At 42.1% G+C, this 20,834-nt stretch overlaps 2 protein-coding genes across 4 annotated transcripts in view; one reads left to right on the top strand and one right to left on the bottom strand.

Annotated features, from left to right (window-relative positions):
* arhgap10 (Rho GTPase activating protein 10) overlaps positions 1-8,995 on the bottom strand; it is a 38,959-nt gene extending 29,964 nt beyond the window's left edge. The window contains 3 exon segments of the mRNA XM_084465962.1: positions 466-527; positions 837-932; positions 8,459-8,995. Of these exon segments, the coding sequence (XP_084322088.1) occupies positions 466-527; positions 837-932; positions 8,459-8,612 (312 nt within the window). The 5' untranslated portion in view covers positions 8,613-8,995.
* A 111-nt stretch (positions 8,996-9,106) lies between these two features.
* On the top strand, positions 9,107-20,774 carry prmt9 (protein arginine methyltransferase 9). 3 transcript variants are annotated; one of them, XM_084465532.1, is made up of 13 exons: positions 9,107-9,137; positions 9,843-10,042; positions 10,262-10,410; positions 10,790-11,026; positions 11,469-11,636; positions 12,013-12,115; positions 12,944-13,059; positions 13,575-13,767; positions 15,153-15,336; positions 17,139-17,925; positions 18,182-18,335; positions 19,584-19,706; positions 20,013-20,774. In XM_084465532.1, exons 2-13 carry the CDS (start codon positions 9,845-9,847, stop codon positions 20,274-20,276), a joined length of 2,676 nt encoding a protein of 891 aa, XP_084321658.1. In that variant the 5' UTR covers positions 9,107-9,137; positions 9,843-9,844; the 3' UTR covers positions 20,277-20,774. The 3 variants fall into 3 exon arrangements, with proteins under 3 accessions (XP_084321658.1, XP_084321659.1, XP_084321657.1); XM_084465533.1 differs by lacking the exon at positions 9,107-9,137 and adding an exon at positions 9,324-9,642 and having other exon boundaries at positions 12,947-13,059; XM_084465531.1 differs by lacking the exon at positions 9,107-9,137 and adding an exon at positions 9,324-9,642.
* Positions 20,775-20,834: the final 60 nt, after the last annotated feature.

Genomic DNA, 20,834 nt, shown 5'->3' with positions numbered 1-20,834 from the left:
CATTACAAATAACTCAAATCTATGCAATGGGCCTTTAAAGAATGTTAAGTAAAAAGGTTAAACATTTTATTGTATTAACTGCAACTGAATTAGGCTAACTGAAATGTATCCCTTGCTCCTAACCAGTAAACAAAGGACTAAAAGTACTCCAGCAACATCCTATGAACCTGTCTGGGTATTTTCACACAATTCAATGTAATACATGGTTTTACAGCTAAATATGTCAGAAATCATCTGAGAGTGACTGGCTCTATGGCGGAGTAACATTGAGTAACAGGAACGAAACCATGTGACTGAACACTTCCATAGAGATAAATGAGTGTTGGCTGATCACACAAACAAGGACAAGCATGCATGCGGGATGCACAGACCTAGTCACAAAAAAACACCACATAAGGTGTACAGTCAAATGTCTGCTTTGGAGATTCCCCCTGTCCCAGGCATGTTCCTACAAGCAATGCTTACCATAAGCTCTCTTTGGTCCTCCAGGTTTTTGAGAAAGGAAGAGAATTCTAATAATGATTCATCTAAAAAACAAAATTACATATTATTATAACAGGAAACACATCTCAAGCGTGTTCATACACAGACAGACTGACACACAGACACACAAATGCACAAATATGCACGTACGCTGCATATCAAATAATGTTAAAAAGACGGCCTTATACTGAAAGAATTTCATTGTAAAACAAGTTGTCAATGGTGCAAACTAAGAAACATACGTATAATATATATATTTTTTATTAAAAAGTATTTTGTATTGTTGTACTGTACTGGTGGGAATCAAACTAAATCTGGTTTGAAAGGTGGAAAGGAGTACAAACAAAACTTACCAATGCATTTCTCATCATCAGTCTTCGCGTCCCCAATGTACTCAAACTGAAATTCACCGAGGCACTGGGCAAACTTCCTCTGTGCCATCCCAAGCTCTAAAAGAAGGGCACAATACATACATATTGTTCAATGGAATGTAAGTACTATTGCAAAATATAAGGAATAAAGAATGCATTTGTAAGTTGTTTTGTATTCTGCCATTATTTGCTGTCATTTATTATTTATTATCAATCCATTTATTCAGTAGAAAAATAGTGGTCAGGTGTCGTTAGTCATATAACACATGGATCTCAGTGAACCACAACAACTGTCTAGCAATAGCCAATATAGCTAATTGCTCATAGGCACAGACAGGAGGGTTACACTATCGATGCAACCATGCAGGTACAGTACACCCAAAAGGTTGACTGCTTTGCAAACATCCTGTTACATTGTGATGGCGGCCAGATACATCCTGTTGCATATCAAATCTCTAATCTGTCAAGGGCAGCAGCTGCATGTTTGCATGACACTGAAGCTTTGACTGCATCGCATGCATGCTAGTATAAACACAGCTGAAAGAAATAATGACTCAATGACCAAGTCTATTGAGGTGCTAAAACCAAGAAACTACTAAAACTGTTGTATTAGTACTTTGTATTTTTATTGTATTTTATTTATTTTCACCCTGTGTTTTTCTACTGCTGCTGGGTTATTGCAACAAACAAATTTCTCCTAGGGGGGATTAATAAAGTTGTATCGTATCGTATTGAAAAACCACTGTCCAAAAGAAAGAAACTGTTGTATACTAACCGCAGAATAGATAGAATAGATCTTGTATATAAGGGCCTAGTGCAGTCATGGTATTCTTAAGCATTAGCCGATCTCCAAAACAACACAATAACACAAGATAAAGTAAATTACTGTCCAAGAAAGCTTCCATACAAGGGCATACTTTCGATAGTGTTGACAGAGAAAGGACCCAGGGCAAATGAGTGTATCAGACCAGTCATGATCTATTTCCAAGCATTGCTGAGATTCCCTGAGGTGGGAATCTCTGGCCTATGGATGTTCCCGGGGGAAGCTCTACAGCATGCAGAGGGAGAGTATTTTAAGAACAGAGCTATGACTATAAGCATATCCCGTGGAGCAACTTTTTTTTTTTTTTTTTTTTTCATGCTGGCAGCTGAAAACCTTAAGTTGAATAAACAAATTACGCTATGACACATTAATAGGACATTTATACTTCCAACAGTTTATATCTTCGGGAGGTGCAGACGATTTATACTTTGGAGGTTACGGTTCACACAAGGGTTTTAAAGCGAGCATGACAGCCTGCAGTTTAACAGCACACCACAATTAATCAAATTAGGTTCAAGCTTTGTTCATTAATTGGAAAAATATATATATTGCTAATGCAAGTGCATATATTTATTCATTTTAAACTCAATCTATTCCTTTATTTGTATTAGTTATTTATGTAATTCTCTTTCGTTAGAAATGTCTCTTCTCTTCATCAGCAGTGTTTGTGTGTGGCGTGCACATGCAAAGGATTAGGCCTATACATAAACGCCAACCAAAAGCTCCAACCAAAAGCATGTGAATGGTGTTGGACAATGGCTGCCTGATCTGGGCACAAAGGGGCAGATCTTCTGCCTCACTGAGTGCACTTCAAAACAGTTTCAAAGCGGTAGCCTCACTGTGGTTTTCCATCAATCCAAACTTGCCATACAGATGTCATATAAATCCATTCTGTTCTGCACTAAACAATGCAAACATGGGCCCATACAGCGTGAACACTGAACACCTGTGGTAGAAAGCCTTTGTCATGATGTGTTGGTCAGGGCAGGAAGCTAAGGGCTTCAGTCAGCACGCTCAGACAGCTTGGGTATTTACAACTCCTTGTTCCTTGACTTGACCTTTAAATAGCAACCACACAGGAAAACTGTTTTCATTACAGATTGAGGTCATTGCTTAGCCCTAACATGTTCAAGCATTGCAGTGGGTACAGGAACAGAAATTGGTCAATGACAGCATTGACTAATTAACAGCAAGGATCAGATTCAGGAGTTCCTGTTGTATTTGTCTTAAAGACAATAAGTCCAATGTGTTGCAGCATAGCATTAAGAATAACTGATCTGAGGGTTTCCGTCAGATCAGATCCTCTGAAAAGGGCTGAAATCTGCTGATGTAATATATAACATCATTGGATGTTAAAGCCTTTTACCAAACAGAATTGAGTTGGCGACACATATACAGTACATACAGTACACAACAGAGGGGAAAATAGATAATCAATTTAAAACACAGAGAACCTACAACCCTCCCCCCCTCGTCCCTCAGTAAACTATTGACTGAGTGATGTAAACATTGCACTGTTGTGTGGGAGTGAGAGTAAGTAGGTGGGCTGTATTGTGAATACAAAGCTATGGCAGAAACAGGCAAATGTAGCCTTTATTTTGGTAGTAAAACATCTACTCTATGTAGAAATGACTAGTTCCAGAAGTAAAATTGCACGCCATACGTCTTGATCATGTCCACACTTGCAAAGCATGTGCCATGGAGTGAAGGGTAATGGTTTATAAGACTTATTGTGACTCAGTCCAGGTCTACTTCTGTCCCACTCCATGGTGGTGGTTGATTGTTCATTGGAGATGACTCAACCGATTGTAGCTGCATATTGGATATGTTTCACCAATATCTTTTCTACATGAGAACCTGCAAGGCACTTGGGAGGGTTTTTTAGCGTCTGGGATTGGCAAGTTATGGGAAACGCCTCCAACTATTAAAATGATATGCTATTCTACCATTACCTTCAGGAGGACACAATCATGCACTAAGCAAGACTGCCAATTTATGTCAAGGTTATCATTACTTTTGCTTCTGTACAGAAGATTTGCGATACAAAGTGCCACGTCTATCCTAATGTTAGCCTGAGGCCTGGATCCTGCACTGTCTAACGTTTTCACTGTCGACAATGTCGTTTCACTTTTGTTCTGACTTCTTCCTTACTTAATAATTGTTAACTCTTGTAATCCCCCATTGCCTGCAGGAATTGGCCTACTACTCTAGAACTAGAGACATAGAAATAGTGAGAGTGAGAGGCATCAGCAGCAGTGCCGGTGAAAACATGTTTTGACAACATTGCACTCAACCTTGAAAAAGCTTTAATAGACAGAATACCTGAGAGGAGAGTAAGGCATCTGCTGGTGTCCCATTTCTTAACATAAAACTATAGCTTCACTAGTTCACCCGGTCGGTGCTGATTGTATTCGACTAACACAGCACATGTAGCAAACAGACAATGGCATAGCTATTCCACTGGTATTTTCACAGAAAGGCTGGAGAAAAAGAGACACGGGCGGGTTCTAAGGTATAGTTAAGTCCTTAAATCCACAAGTAACTTAAAATAAAACTATTTAAAAAGATTTGCTACACACAAAATGTGTCGGTACTCTGCACGCACTGCATGTGTGCGTGCGTGTAGTAAATGTTGTATTGATGTGTCTGTACGTGGGGTCTTGTTAAATGGGGGAGGCTTTACTGCACAAAACAATGTTGGCCCCATGTATTTTACAACTGAATTTAATTTAGGCAGACCATATTATGCTTTTCAGCTGGAAAGGATTCCAGTTTCATGCATGTTCTTCCTGTCGGTGAGGAACAGGGATGGTGATGTCAGAGAATAGTTCTGCATTGTCTTGATTAGCACCATCTGTGAGTCTGGCACAGTGTGCGTCTGCCAACGAATCCACTCTACATACGATATGCTACACGGCTACAGGAATGTAGTGTACTTCGAGAAACTGCAAGATTTCCCCACACTTTTTGAAGCACAAACCAAACTTATGGGGAAGAGAACTCTTAATGATGGCGATTTATAAATGCCCGGTGTTCTACCCCTGAGGAAAATACTAGACAGAACAGTTTGCAACAGCCACTGCAAAAGGTTGGGCGTGAATTCCAAGCACTGACATCAATAAAAGATTATTATTTCAAACAATAACAACTGTGTCAGATGGAAGGCTTGCATTTAAAGATTAAAACGATAACTGCCACGCTATCCCAGCAATAAAAATAAATAAATACCAAACACAGGGGGCCAAGCAGAATCTTCCCCCTTGTTTTTTGCCTTTTAAAGCAAGGTATTTTGGTGAAAACCTGGAAGCTGTCAAACTTGGCTAGTTTCTGTACTGAAACCAGAGGAACCTTTCTGCTGGCCTCACAAGTATGACTCATGGAGACCCCTCCTCAAACTAATCTTTTTTTTATGAGTCTTTAGAAACAGCGGCATACCGGGAAAATTACCTAACTGAGAGACACTGTAGTGTCCCCGGCAAAGGAGAAGAGAATCACTAAGATGTAGCATATAGTTTCTACAGCAGATCAAAGTATAATACTCATAGCTAGGTTTATGATTAATGATGTCAGCAATAAAAAATGATGTTCACTCAGATTCTACAGTCTACAGTCATAAATCCCTACAACAATTATAAGAAAATGGGCTTTTCCTTTGTCAAGCAATGTTACTCTACAAACTCAAATTACAATTACTACAAATTAGAAAGGGCTTAGATTTATGGTTTATATGATAATAAACAAAGTGACCTCTATCTAAAGCATGGACACACTTCCTGTATGAGTACTACAGCTTAATCACTGGACAGGGCGGACCAGCTTGCATTTGGAAAATAAACCGGGCATTAATAATCAGTGCTGACAGCAGCAAAATACTTCCTTAATGTCCCCTCTGCGTAGAGAGAAATAAAACTAGCATACAAAATGGAACCATGCTCAACTAGACTACCTGAAAAATGGTGGGAATAGACCGCAAATAAGTCATACAACCCCAAATATGTAAGACACCTGTTTCATTGTTATTTTCTTATTGTATGGACTTAAAAAGTGCAAAAGCACAACGTTTTCGCTTGCTAGATGAATTGTAATTTCAATTAGACAATTAGTCTGTTTTAGAAGTTTTAGCACATGAATAATTTACACACTCATGAAAAGGCAGAGACACAAAGACAAACACAGACCAAATTCAAAAAAGGCATCTGTAGGTCAAACCTAGTTTGTTGAAGATCCTCTAGGGTGTACTATCAGCCCTGTGCACAATGTATTCATTGGCCCCTGTTCGGCCCGCTGTTTATTATGATTTCTACACATTTCTATCTGATTAGCCACTTGGGTCAGGTTCTCACTATGACCCGGACCTTAAAAGAGCAGTCAATATTTACAGGCCATGCCTTTCCTAAATCCTTCCTGTTCCACTCGCCCATCATTTCCATTCAGAATCTCACACAGCTTCCACCGTTTTTCCTCTCCGGAGGCCCTGGCCATCTCTCTCTGGTTCGTCTTGATTTCATGGGCTCTTGGGCTGTGGATGATTGCCAAGCAGCAATAATACCATCCAGCCATCCAATACAGAAGACTAGTTTGTGCATGTTACAGGATGCCACGAATTATGCAAGCCTAATCAATCTTGTACACCAAGTAGAACAATGTGAATCAAGATGGAAATATTCAAGATGGAATGTGCTATACAGTCGGCCAGGATAAGGGAAGGTGGAAGATCTGACTTAAACCTTAACTCATTTAAAAAAAGGACACATTTGGGTGGGCTGATAAAGGAGTTTCAATGGGATGACTAGTTAAGGTAGGTAAAAGTAGCCTATCTTGAGTCAGAGAGGAAGATGCGTTCCACCCATATGACCTCATGTCTATCTCTGCTTATGCCGCTCTAATGAATGAGTGTATTGTCGCACCTTGGCAGAATCACTAATGTGATTACAGGGAGAAGCAGCCAGCCACTGTTAATCCTGGCAGGCCTTCACAAAATGTACCTGCCAGAGACAGACTTTCACATGGCTGTTTTAACTATCTGATGGAACAAACAGAGCAAACGAGGACACTTGAATCTGTAAAGCAAAGTCAACCAGAAGAAGTCCAGATGGGTAAAATAGCAAACTCTAGATGACCCCTTTCAGAAATGTAATGTAAATATACTTCATGATCAGTTCAGCTACCTGGATCTGAAAGAAGATAGTAAGTCGCTGGCTGTTCATTGTTCTTCAACACTACTCAAACGTGTTACTATTGTGATGCGGTTGATGAATCACACATAGAAACTTATTCTGATTGGTTTGACCTTAGAACAATTAAGAAAAGGACCTTTGCTGAATAGATCAGATTAACTGTTATACTCCTGATGAGCTTTAATCAGGGAGGACTATTATGGGATTGCCAATGAAGGACAGACTAAAGAGGAGGAGTGTTTCTCTAGAGGAAACCCACTAAAACAGGAGCACATCCTCTGCACTCTTGTTACTCTTCTAGTGGGCACTTCCATGGCACAGCACTAGGTCTGAGGCCTTGCGTGCACATTTCCTCCCAGGGCCAAGGGCTTTCCGCCATGGGACAACCCTGGGGGGATGGGGGGATGGGGGGGGGAAGTGAGGTCATGAAAGATACATACCATCTTCCTGGCACAATTAGAGAGAAGTGAGAGATAGAAGAGCGTTCAAAGCCATTTTCTAACACACCTTTGACTGCCAAGTGCAGCTCAATGTGTGGAAGAAAAAAGCCAATACAACATTGAGGGTTGCATTCTACCATGAGGTCAGACTCATTATATCTAGCATGGGTTATTGTAGAGGCACAACTCAATTCAGCACAATAGTCAATGGTCATATGATCATATAGCCACACTTGTGACAGAAGTGAGGCCCTCTTGTTCAAGCCACAGAAAAGACGGATAAAAAAAGATCCTCCCTTCTTAAGAGGGATTTCTTATGATCTCAACTTTAGACAAGAGAGCTACAGGGCAGACTTTTGGTAACATAGGACAAAAGGCTGGTATAAGAGTGAGTGTAGCTGTGAATGAGCTCTACCTTGGGAGAGAACATTGCTGCTGGTTTGCAGTCAGCATTTGTGTGACACAAGTGTCAGGACACAGCATTTGGGTTGTGGCATAGGTTGTTGTTGTCTTTAGAAGCAAACATACATTATCTTATAGATCCAGGTATCTTATAGATCTGTATTGCATTAAAGCTAACTTGACATAACAGACTGATAAGAGGCTTGAGAAAATTCAAGTGCAAGGTCAAGACATGAAATGCTTTTCTAAAAGGCCATTTCATTTTGTTCTGCCTATAGCGTCTACATATGAAGGATTTCCTATAAAAATAGCTTGCAAAAGTAAGCATAAAACACAGTCTTATTCAACAGCTCCTTTGTCAGGACTACGTTTATTTTCTTTTCATTCGAAATGAGTTGAAGTGCAACAGGCCAGTAAACAGTTATGTAAAAACACAATACAATGGTTGTAAAGCCATGAAATACTAAAGCATACTTGGAAAATAGGTTAGTTGTGTGAATAGGTTTCTGCAAAGCATAGTTTAATTATTTTTCCTGATGAAAGTACCCAACACAAACAATAACACAGTGCAGGGGGTGCAGGGGCTGCATGGGGCACCCTAGTCGGCCAGGCCCATAAATACCTGAACAACGTATAGTAAACAGAGGGACTTCATAGTGCACCTGAATGACAAGCCAAACTAACCCACTGAAGGCAAATAAAGAACATGGATTTAAAGATGATATATCCTTATGTGTGAGAGGGGAAAAAAAGCAAACTTACGCTTTGTGGCATTGATAAGATTCTTCCCATCCTTGTAGAGTTCTTTGATAAATCGGTTGGTTTTTTCCAACTCTGCTTCGTGTGATTTGATTTTATCCCTGAAGCTTGGGCTGTCCAGATAGCATTCACTGAATTCCAGAGGGTGTAATCCCATTTCTTTGATATATATTGCTAGCAGAATGCTGCTAGCGAAGGTACCAGGTAAAAATATGTACGGTTCCCTTAAAGGATAAGCAAAACGAAAGCTATGCTACCTGAGAGTTGACCTTTAAATCCCAGTTTAGTTTGGCAAAGCATAGCTTTTTTGAAGTAAGTAGCTAGCGTTGGCTAGCACGGTAACTTTGGACTCAGGCGCATGGGTGCAGTTCCTTCGTTTTCTAATACGCGGTAAAAAGAAAAAAAAGGTGGGAAAAGGGAATTGTTTTTCGAAAAGGTTAAAAGTTTAAACTACTTATCATTGAGCAGTAAAACAGCGCTGCCAAAAACAGTACCCTAGCCTATCCGAGGATGTGTCCTCCACTGCAAACACGAAATCCACATAGTACCAAAGTGACAGATCATGAAACTCCACTGACACGAGTGGGCGCGTCCGAGTGGAGCAAAAGTTCTGCTCCTCCCACGGGCACTGGTTTTTCATTGGTCCACCGTGTTCCCAGTGTTACAGACCTGATCTGTTCAGGTAATACACAACGTACAATGTTAATTATGTTTCAATATTTTGTGTATGTATAAAAGACAACATTACAAAAATAAGGCAACGTAGATGTACAAATACATACAACTTATTTGAACAGATAGATACTCCTGGAACACAAGTGCGGGTGGAAGTTTCTGTCAGGGCTGCTTAGTGTGTGGACACGTGTATTTTCATCAGGGCATATGCAGATGTAGATTTGTATTTTAATCAACAAATGTCTATTGTTCAAGCCTCACGTTTAGCGTGGATTTAACCTCAACATATAGATGATTTCCCTTCCTCGCTTGCAATGTTTGTAGAACATTTTCAAGACAGCTAGCTATAGCTAACAACGATGCTAATGTGGTTTGATGACAATACTGTAGGCTTGACAATTGGAAGGCGCTACTTATCTAAACAACTGAAAACATTCCATTTATCGCTGTTCGAAAAGCTCATTCGGTTTGGTAATTTCTTTTTTTCCCGTTGATGGTCTAACTAACACACGGTAAGGAAATAAACCGGTGCAATTTAGTGTCTGCACGCACCACATGCGGTGTATTGCATTGACACAATTATATTGTGAGAGTGATATGGCTATATTGATTGTGATATATCAATGTATAAATACATGTCATTTGCACCATGTTGCACTGTCTGGTGCGATCTTTCATGTCGTTGATGTTGAGATGTCAACGCAAATTGCAGGAATGCCCAATGCCAGCACTAGACCAAAGCGGGGTAGGAGGACCCGAAGGCAACCAAGAGAGGATCCCGCCAGAAACGAGCTGGTTTCTCGGTCCCTAGAGAGTGCCCAGCAGTGCTTGTTTAACCAAGACTATGGAACTGCCTTTGTCCACTACCTCCTGGTCCTCAACCTTGCCCCTATGCTTAAGGACTTTGCAAGGGTAAATTCAAAAGCACACTCCAATACCTTTATCTGTCAACATAAACTTTTCGTAGGTGGTATTGTCAGTCAAATGTTGTAATGCACACTTATGATATCAAGTGGTATACTTGCTGTGCCCAATAATATAACATATATATATATATATATATATATATATATATATATATATATATATATTTCATATCTCTAACTCGAGAACCATGCCATGATCTCACAGGAGTCGTTCAGGTTCACTCTGTTCAAATGGGCCGACGAGCTGGACTCTGTGGGGCGCGTTCAGGATCTCTTTAACTGTTTCGAACAAGCTCTGGAGCTCTTTCCTGCCGATGAGGTTATCTTGAACAGCATGGGTGAGCACCTCTTCAGGTATGTTCCAATTTAAAATTCATCTAGTACATTTAAAAATTCAAATATATATATATAAAATCTTTGCAGTATAGTAGTGACCAGCGTGGGTGTCTGATTCACAGACAAAGGGTTTTGGGTTTGCGCCCTCAGTGTCCACAGTCTACCTGTAGGCATCCTTGAGCAAGAACAGAACAATTCTGTGAAGTAGCTTTGTATGAATGTAAGGTTAAATGACTCAATAATGCAATTGTTTAGCAGATTGCATGTATCAAATTAGTGTCGATGGTCTTTGTAGTCAAAGTTGTTTGTATTTACATTGTTTGTATTTACATTCCATTTTACATGAGGTTTTTTTTTTTTTCAATAAAAAGCGATCCCCTTTTTTTTTTTTGTTTAGAATGGGTTTCCGGGATGAGGCTGCCGGTCATTTCCACAAGGCCCTCAAGCTGAAGCCGGACTACCCTGAAGCGAGGGAGAACTTCTACCGCGTGGCTAACTGGCTGGTGGAGCGCTGGCACTTCCTGATGCTCAACGACCGCGGGAGGAACCAGAAGTATCAGCAAGCCATTCAGAAGGCGGTGGAGCGGGGCTGTGACACTGTACTAGACATAGGTACTGGCACGGGGATCCTGGGGTGAGACATCTTCATTAACAATAACTTGTTTGTCGCCTGGTTTGTCTATAACAATGGTCTGTTGTGTTGATGTTTGCATTGGTGTGTCTACTGTGTATCTAGTCATCTGATGTCTGGGCGATAGGTTAAAGTGCAGTGTACTAGTTATTGCAGTTTAGATGTGGTCATGTCATGCTGTACATGTATTTTGTCCGTTACTGATCGATATGGAAAGTGGTTAGGGTGTTCAGCTGAAGGGTCCTGGGCTTAAACCACAGTGTCTGCATGCTGCATCTACCTGTATGCTTGTATGCATCCTTGCTAGCTCTAACCCCTTCTATATTAATATTTGTGTGTGTCACACATCATATTCCATGTCATACTGCATACACATTTGGGGATGCCCGTGACCTTTGCCCTGTTCTCCCCATTCACTCCAATTTTCTGTTTACATTACATTCAGTATGTGTGCAAAGAAGGCAGGAGCTGCAGAGGTGTTTGCCTGTGAACTGTCCAAGACCATGTATGAGCTGGCCTGTGAGGTGGTGACGGCGAATGGGATGAAAGGAGGAATTAACATCCTTCATAAGAAATCTATGGACATGGAGGTGCCTAAAGACATCCCACACAGGTACAAACAGCACAGTGGTGATATGTATTCAATTATATGTATTGATATATTTCTGTACTTTGTATCTTTAAGGTGTGTGTTTTTTGAAAAGGGGGGTAATCATGTTGTGCCTTGTCTAATTCGGTAGCCATTCGATAGCACATGGAATATCTTCAAAGAATTTAGTTTAGTTCTATGTGGGCAATCAGCCCTAGGAAAAATATAGAATATTATTAAGATATTTAAGATATTTGTCATGAATAAAATGTCAACCAAATAATCCCCATTGCTCCTTTTGATGGATAGGATAGATACTTTTATTGATCCCCAAGGGGAAATTCAAGGTATATTTCTCTATATTCTTACTAATATGATTTGGTTTCTGCCCTGCTGGCAGGGTTTCCTTAGTTGTGACAGAGACCGTGGATGCAGGGTTATTTGGAGAAGGCATCATAGAGAGTCTCATCCACGCCTGGCACCACCTGCTCCTGCCACCACAGGTGATTTGACATTCAACATGTGATCATGTGTGGCAGAATACAATACTTATTTTGAGTCATCGACAACACACAAATGGCACATTTGCCATGAATAATAGGCCAGATAGAATAATATAGAGCAGGGGTTTTCCAACTTTGAGTGTGTGTGGACCACTTTTTATAATCAAGAATTTTCGCGGACCACCTTATAATAAAATATGTCTACACACAGTCCTACCGGAATTACCCGTACCTCTTAATAGGCATATATTAGCACTAAAAGTAACATAGCATCAGTACAACAGGCTTATTAAAAGAATGTTTACTGCACACAACGGCTGCCACATATTTAATGTATTTATTTAAAGCGCCCAAGGGCGTAATCAGGTTCATTTGAACATCAGGCTTATATCCATAGCAATGATAATGGAGTATTAAATATGTACAGTAATCACAAACAAACTGAACTGAACTGGATAAAGTCAAATATCAAATCTTCTCAAAGTCCTCAAAGAACAGGCTGGGAGTTTGTCCAAGTAACATATGCAAAACATTTCAGAAATGGGAGATCAAGAAACTTACTGGAAATTAAAATAATAATATAGGCCTTATTTTTTCCATTTATAATTTAAAACAAATCTTTTCAGATATACACTGCCTATATATATATATATATATATATATATATATATATATATATATATATAAAGGCTATGCATGTGATGTGATCACAAAGTTTGCTATTTTTTTTTTTTTTGTTTGCTTTTCCACGGACCACAGTTTGAAAATCACTGATATAGAGGAAGTGATGAGAAATGTGCATCTATATATTTTTTTTGTCATGAAAAGCAGATTCCCCATGACATCATGTCCCTGGAAGCTTCGAAGACAGGCCGGGTCATTCCAGCGGGCGCCACCGTGTTCGGCATGGCGGTCGAGAGCGTGGAGATCCGCCGGCACCATCGGTAGGTCACATGATCCCTCCGGATTCATCAGTTGGTTTTATATAAAGGCCTACTTCATGTGTACGCCTTCCCGACACCACTCCAATGCATTATCCGTAGAGAAACAACAAGTAATGGTCAGGTTGTTATCAGTCGAAATTTCTGGGTTTGAAGTCCACTGTATGTAGTCTAGATAGGCATCCTTGAGCAAGATGTCTAATCCTACATCCTTCTTAATTACATATCAAAAAAGGAAAAATCACTCTAAGTTGCTTTGGATAAAAGTGTCTGCTAAAATGGTCGAAGACTAATAGTTAAATAGTAAATAATCCTGGCCAACTCCAGGTCATTTTGTCTGTTCAATTATTTTTCCTAACTTAGTTTTTATAGAAAAGCCTTTGATATTTGATACATCACCCTATCCAATCCATCCCTTTCCCCATATCAGACTCCCTCCATTGACTAAAACAGTCCGTTCCTTTTGAAGCAGCACCACATGTAACCTGGATATTAAATCTGTTTAATGTTCTCACCAGGCTGTGTGTGTCGGAGGTCGGGGGTCTGTCCCTGGGGGCGGTGGGCCAGCTCCACAGCCCAGTGAGCTGCACTGCGGACGCAGATGACTCCATGGAGCCCTACACCACCGAGAGGCTGAGCAGGATCCCCGGAGGATACACGGCCCTCACCGAGCCCTTCAGGGCCCTGGACATAGACTTCAACAACGTCAAGGTGGGCTACAGCCCATGGAGGCAGGGTAGGGTAGTGACTTGAGTGAAAGGTGCCAGGATCAATGCCCAATGGCGGCAGCCATCCCTTGAAGGCATCCTTGAGCATGATCCGTAACTCCTTCCTGCTCATTAAAGGAACAATATGTAACATCGACATGAAGAGTTTTGAATGGGTGCTACAGTCCAAGTCGCACGGGTTGCCAGGTTAAGGACACTGAACGAAAACGAGTCAAAAGACGAGCCGAACAGAAAATTGTATTTTAGATGCAATTATTATATTTTGAAGTGACAAGCGAGTCCTACACTTTCAATTAATCAGCTAATGTATACATTTGCAATTCAATCATTGTTTGAGAGAATACTTGTTGTACCATTGTTGTCGAAGAAGCCAGTATTTCGACTTGTTTCCCTGATCCCTGATGACATATCACGGCCATTTTATGATTCAATACTATACATTTTTCAGATGTTTTAACTTTAGTTAACTACAAGATTTAAAAAAATACAGGCCAGGATTAGGTCAAGTGGATTAACCACCCAGACTCGATAAACAAACTTTTACTATTTTGTTCAATCAAAGCACCTTTTAAACATATATATATTTAAGCAATAGATCATGACAGGCTGTGTTATACAGTCATTATACCACAGTTAAGGGGAGTTGTCCGTCCCGACGCGCAGCGGAGTGACGGCGACCCCCTTAACTGTGGTATAATGAACGTATACCACTGACTGAAGTGATCTATTGCTTTTATAAAACGGTTACGTAAGTATGGCGAAATGAAAGTCATAGACACCCTCAATTTTGAAAAAGCTAGAAAGTCGGAAAAGCATTTTTTTTAACGAATACAAAAAAGTAGTCCCTCCTGGCTGCCGGCAAAGTGTACGGCGGTTGCTATGCAACACACTGTAGCGTCCTTCAGAGAGAAGGCTAGAGACGGTAGCTTGGTTCGCCGGCAATTTAGCCTACTATCGAGCAGTTCACTCACCGTGTGCCTATTGCTTTACAACATCTCCACCCTCTCCAGCAATCAACATGTTTTTAGGCTTCAGTGAACTATGCTATTGCTTTTATATATAGTTCAGTTCAAGTTAGGCACGGAGTGATACTGAACTGAACTCTGTAAACTGAACGGGCGTCATAGCTGTGTGTATACGCTCAATATACAACAGTTGGGAACCAATCAGATCGCTTGATTTAAGCCACCCGTTTTATAAATATATATATATATTATATACAGACAGACAGACAGACAGACACAGCCCTCGCTGAGGGCTGGGTGTTGCTGGGCGTGATTAAGGAGAATCAAACCCCTGGATGTTCAGCACTATACATAGCCGGGCCTTGTACTGTATCTCTAATACTAGCCCTCATATGACCACCAGGAGCTGGAGGGGCTGAGCTCCAGAGAGATGCAGCGCCTGCACCTGCCCGTCACCCAGGAGGGGAACCTGGACGCCCTCGCCGTGTGGTTCCAGCTCCACCTGGACCAGGAGAGCAGCCTTTCCACCGGGCCCCAGGAGGACACCTGCTGGGAGCAGGCCATTTACCCAATCCAGAACCTCGACAGTAAGGCAAACTCATTGATGGATATTATTATATGGTCATTTTGCAGATGCTTGTATCCAAAAGGAACTTGCATAGGTTAATAAGTAGTAGCAGGAATCCAGATACAGGTCATTAAGGAGCAGGAATCCAGATACATGTCATTTGATAGCAGGGAGAGGTAGGGCAACTTGTTCAAGGGTGCCTATAAGAAGGCTGCGGACAATGGGGTGTGAACCCTGAACCTTTCAGCTGGGAGTGAAACACCCCAACCACTAGCCTGTAGCCTGTCCTACAGACAAAAAACGCAAGGTACACATTCCATAAAGTGTTGCCTCACCATTTCCCTTAGTTGTAAGTTGGTGTTCATTAATTATTATTATTTATCTTTTGATTATGCATATTATTTCAGTGACATATATTGGTCTTCTTATAAGAAGACCCTTATTATTTTATCTTCTATTGAAAGTTTTGTGTATTTCCAAATTCTGTCAGGGGATGGCAGTATATGTACTGAAATGGCTTCGTTGTCAGCCATACTGCATCTATGTCATTAAAACAGAATAACCTGTTTATTCTGTTAATTACTAATGGACAGCTTTATGTTGGTTGTTTTTGTAGAGATACTGTTTGTATCTTGTCTTGGTCATAAGTCACACATTCCGGCATATTGTGGCAATTAAAACAGATTTTTTTCCCCCATGAACACTAAACATGGATATAAATACATATAAACATGAATAAAATGTAAAACTAATATAAATTAATCCCAGACTGGAAATTAGGGAAAAATGTTAAATTATCTTTAAGTAAACAATAAATAATTTACCCCCAAAAGAATCCCCATAATTAAAAAAAAAATACAATTTATGTTTAATTATGAAGTTGTATTATAACCTATAAACTATATTTGCATTACACCCATTCCCAACACAATCCGAGTCCTGGTGTTTGGTTGGGTTTGGGCTGCGGTAGACCTGGCAGACAGACATGTGATTTAGCAATCAGGTCATCTCACCGGGTGGCACCGCGGCGTTCCAAGGCCTGCAGTGTTTACGGCGCAGGCATCGCAGCTTCCCAGTCGGGGCTGCTCCGTCTCCGTGGCGCGTCACCGCATGTCACGGTGCCACTAATTGGCCGGGGCAGCATCTGGGGAGCCCCCACCCCCTTTTCCCGCCGATCAGCGACATCCGTTTCCTGGGCCGACGTGTGCGCCGCGATCGCCTGTGACACTCTTTAGTGTTCATGAAATTCTTATAGGCAATAAATATGCATTTTCCCTGAACACCCCCTGACAAGAGACACGCCGGCATCAAGACGTGAACAGATGTTATTCCTCGAGGAATCCTCCCCCCCCCCATCCCCCTTGCTCCTCCTCATCCTCACACACACCCTCTAGTTCCAGTCATCCCAAATCTCTTTTAGGTGCACATCCCTCTTCCTTTCTCTGCTATTTACTATTGAGTTGTTTGGCACAGCAGCTTCCAAAGTGACCTCCTGCAATATATTGAAAGTGAATTGGATACATAAATGAGCAGGTGGGGGTCTGGGTATTTTTCTCAAAGAGGCCTACTGGGAGACAGAGGACATAAGGGATCAAAGCCAGTAACCACACTATCGTGTATGTGAAATGATCATGCACATCATTATTTTTTACATGTTTCAGTATCAAACAATTATTTATACACACAAGTTTGTCAATAATGCCTACCTCGACGGTCTATAATGCTTATTCATTTTGCAACTTCTCCTGTTCTTTTGTTATTAAAGTGTTTTTTTATATTTTATTGTACACCAAACGACATCCTGTGTGTTATGATCGACAGGCGTTGCTCTGAGACCCGGAGACCAGCTGGTGGTGGAGGTCTCCTGTCGAGACGCCTTCCTGAGGCTCTGCAGCGTTGCCGTGGTGAGGGACGGCCGCGAGATCCGCCTGGATCCGCACCACAGCGAGGACACCCAGCAGCCGGGCACCAACCCAAACCCGACGGCCGCTCCCACTCCCGCCGTCACGCCGACCCCGACCCCGACCCCGGAGTCGGAGCTGTGCAGCGCTCTCGCCGGCCTCCAGACCCACCAGAGCGCGCCCCGGGACATGTGCGTGCTGGAGTGCTCCGAGATAGCCCTGCTCAACAACAGACACTACCACCAGAGCTTCAACCAGGCGCTGGACACACTGTTGACTGGCCTGGCACTCGCCAAGGAGAACAGCAGCAGCTCTGTCAACCCTGTGAACTCCACCACCACCACAACAACAACCCCCTCCCCAGCCCCCGCCACTGCCACCAACGACCCCAACGACGACCTCCTCTACTTCCTGGACGTGTCGGAGGGCTTCTCGCTGCTGCCCCTGATGGCGGCGCGCCACAGCCACGTCAAGGCCTACAGCTCGGTGGAGAAGAGCCAGCACCAGGACGTCCTGCGGAGGCTGGCGGGGGCCAACGGCGTCCACGAGCGGAGGCTGGAGTTCTGGCTGAACCAGGCCAACGAGGAGGACCAGGCGGTGCTGAAGAGGCCCTCCCAGGAGAAGCTGTGGAGCGCCATTGTGCTGGACTGCGTGGAGACGTGCGGCCTCATACGCCAGAGGCTGATGGAGAAGGCGTCGCTGGCCAGGTGAGTAAGTTCGGCCCTGGATGTGGATTGATTTTGGATTGATTTTAAAGTGCCGTTGTAGCTTATCTGTAAACAGTCTTCTTGAAATAACGTTTGTATTTTTTAACCTGATTTACTTTTTTCTTCTTCTTTGGGAGCCAATGGGCTGCAGAGAGCATCGCTTAGGATTGCTTTTGTTCATGTTAAAAGCGTCATTTGATTCGAGTTGGATGGATGGTATTCAAAGCAACCTTGTGGTTTGTGTGACCTACACCAGTTGTCTACTGGAGGAGGGGGGCCATGTGTTTCCTGAGAGGATAGTGCTGTACGGTATGCTGGTGGAGTCGGACACTCTGCTGCTGGAGAGCGCCGTCCAGGGACAGGAGCCCACGCTAGGCTTCAACATCGCCCCCTTCATCAACCAGTTCACCGTGAGTATCTCCAAGTCCAATACCACCACTCTAACCCTAACCCACGGCTCAACTTCTATATGTATTAAAGCGACTACTCATTTCCACTCCACTCCCTGTAAACCACCAACAAGCCCCATCATTTAAGGCCCTGTAGATGTATGTCCAATGTCATGGAGGGCTATAAGAAATAAATCAACATGGAATCTATAACTGTAGTCATCGGCATATAGTCTTTCAAACCTCAGTGAAAGTGTGGTAATCATTTGCAGAACTCGCTCTTTTCGGTACCTCCATCGATAAGAACGAGTTGATGGAGAGTTGCGAGAAATCTCCATCAAGCTCGTCTGGTACTGCCCCTTTGGTCTGGTATTCCGTCTCATGTTCCTGATGTTATCCTCCGCACTGTTGCTTTCCTCAGATCTGGTGTTTGTACACTTGCATCATTCACGTACATCCGAGCCCTGGGAGAAGTGTTGTTTTTCCATGGGAGTGTAATATAATTTAAAAACTTAAAATATATATTAATTTTTTACTGTGATCAAAGATTTGGATCTGATTATTTTGAAAGGGTATGAAAGTGTAATATCATTAATAATATATCTATTTTTTTTAATATAAATTACCACAGTAGTACAATTTCGGTTGATCAATTTAGGCTACAAACTAAATGACTGTCCGCCATTTTCCATCAGTGTCATATTTAGGCTTCATTTCCTGGATGTACCTCATGGAACAGTGTCTTGGAACTTGAGCAGATGTCTTCTTTGAAGCCCTTGGTAGTTGTCACATGCGGCCCAGGCTTTAAACTCGTCTACCTGAATCTATCAACACACATTAACTCACGCACATCAAACAGGGCCACTCGGAGATCCTCACAACCGTGACAAGGAGGAGGTGACAGTCTTTGTTCTCTCTGCTGCTAACAGTGGCGATGGGGTGTTCCCTGCGCTGCCTGTGGCTTTCTAAGCCCCCCATTGTTGTATAAGTGGTGAGAGTGGGTTGATATCCACATTTTACTTTGGAGATTATAACTTTTAAAATGTCTATCAACTAATATTAAATCTGGAATATTAATCTGGAAACTCAAGGGTATGTAATGTAAAACAAAAACATAATGAATGAAATAAAAATATAATAATCTTTTGGATTTGACTCGTCCAAATCAAATAAATTAATATTTAAGTTTTAACCGCAATGCCATCTTCCTGGTTCAAGATGTGAACTCCACAATGTTTCCTAACAATGTCCGCTTTTCTTTCTCTTCAGGTACCAGTCCATGTGTTTCTAGACTTCTCCACCCTGGACTGCAGACATCTCAGTGAGTCTGTGGAGCTGTTTGTCCTGGATCTCATGAAAGCCAGCGCCAATTACACAAACAGAGAGGTCAAGGTACGCTAGAGCCTGCTGTTATATTGCCTTTGTGTTGTTCCAACTTACTGGGGGGGGGTCCTCATAAGAAATTGCTATTTGAATTAGCATGCTTTTAATTTAGATTTTCACTTTCGGAAAATGTATTTATTGCACATTATAATATAGGCGTTAATATAACGTTATGCAGATTGAATTTATCTTTTTTTTTTTTGTCATTAATTTTGAGAGCAGTACATTGTAATGTAATAATAGGTCTTAAGTCACTGAGAGAAGTGTGCTACCTCTTCCTCAAGCCCTGCTCCTGTTGTCCGTTGCCTCCGCCAGGTGCGGGCCACGTCGTCGGGCCGGGTGACGGCGGTGCCCTTCTGGTACCAGATCCACCTGGACCCGGAGGTGAGCGTCAGCACGCTCAGCCAGGACTCCCACTGGAAGCAGGCGGCCGTGGTGCTGCAGCCCTCCCTGGAGGTCCGCGCCGGGGACTGGGTGTGCCTGGCCGTGCAGCTCCACAAGAGCAGCATCTCCATGTCGGCGCGGATAGACGAGCCCGCCGCCGAAGGGGCCCCCGCCGTCGCCATGACAACCAGCTAGGAGCTCCGACCGCCGTGTAGGGCGCCGAGCTCCGTCGTGTCGACTAGTTTGTCAGTATAGTTACTATGAAGGTAATTCTTTTTTTTTTTTATTAAAGTGAAGTTTTTCCAAGGTATTTTCTGCCCTCGTTGTACTTCTGTTAGGTTATTGAATTCCAGCATCAATGTTATCCCCAAGTGTCTGAGCTTGTGTAAAACAGCATCCTTTTCTTCTGTATTCCGCAATACCCTTTTACAACAAAGTTCCTAATAGATAAATCCTTACAAAATTATACATCATGTCAAGATGAGGGATCAACTAATGACGTCCTCCATTTTGAACATCTCACCAAAAGTGGAATGTATTTCTATTTGTAATAGAAAAAGCATGTCCATTTTCCTATGAGGGTATTTGCCCAGTGCCAAGCATAATGCAACTCTAGCAGTGACCTCTTACCTCACAGAACTGACCCATGTATAAATGTTTGTCCCAGTTGATTTTTTTCAGTTGACTTTAAACACATTAAAGACACTCTGAGCATAAATGTTTGATTTCAATAATGCCACTACAAAAACACTA

This window comes from Micromesistius poutassou (genome assembly GCF_964030765.1).
Source record: "Micromesistius poutassou genome assembly, chromosome: 3".
NCBI lineage: Eukaryota > Metazoa > Chordata > Actinopteri > Gadiformes > Gadidae > Micromesistius > Micromesistius poutassou.
This window is presented reverse-complemented; position numbering and strand designations above follow the sequence as displayed.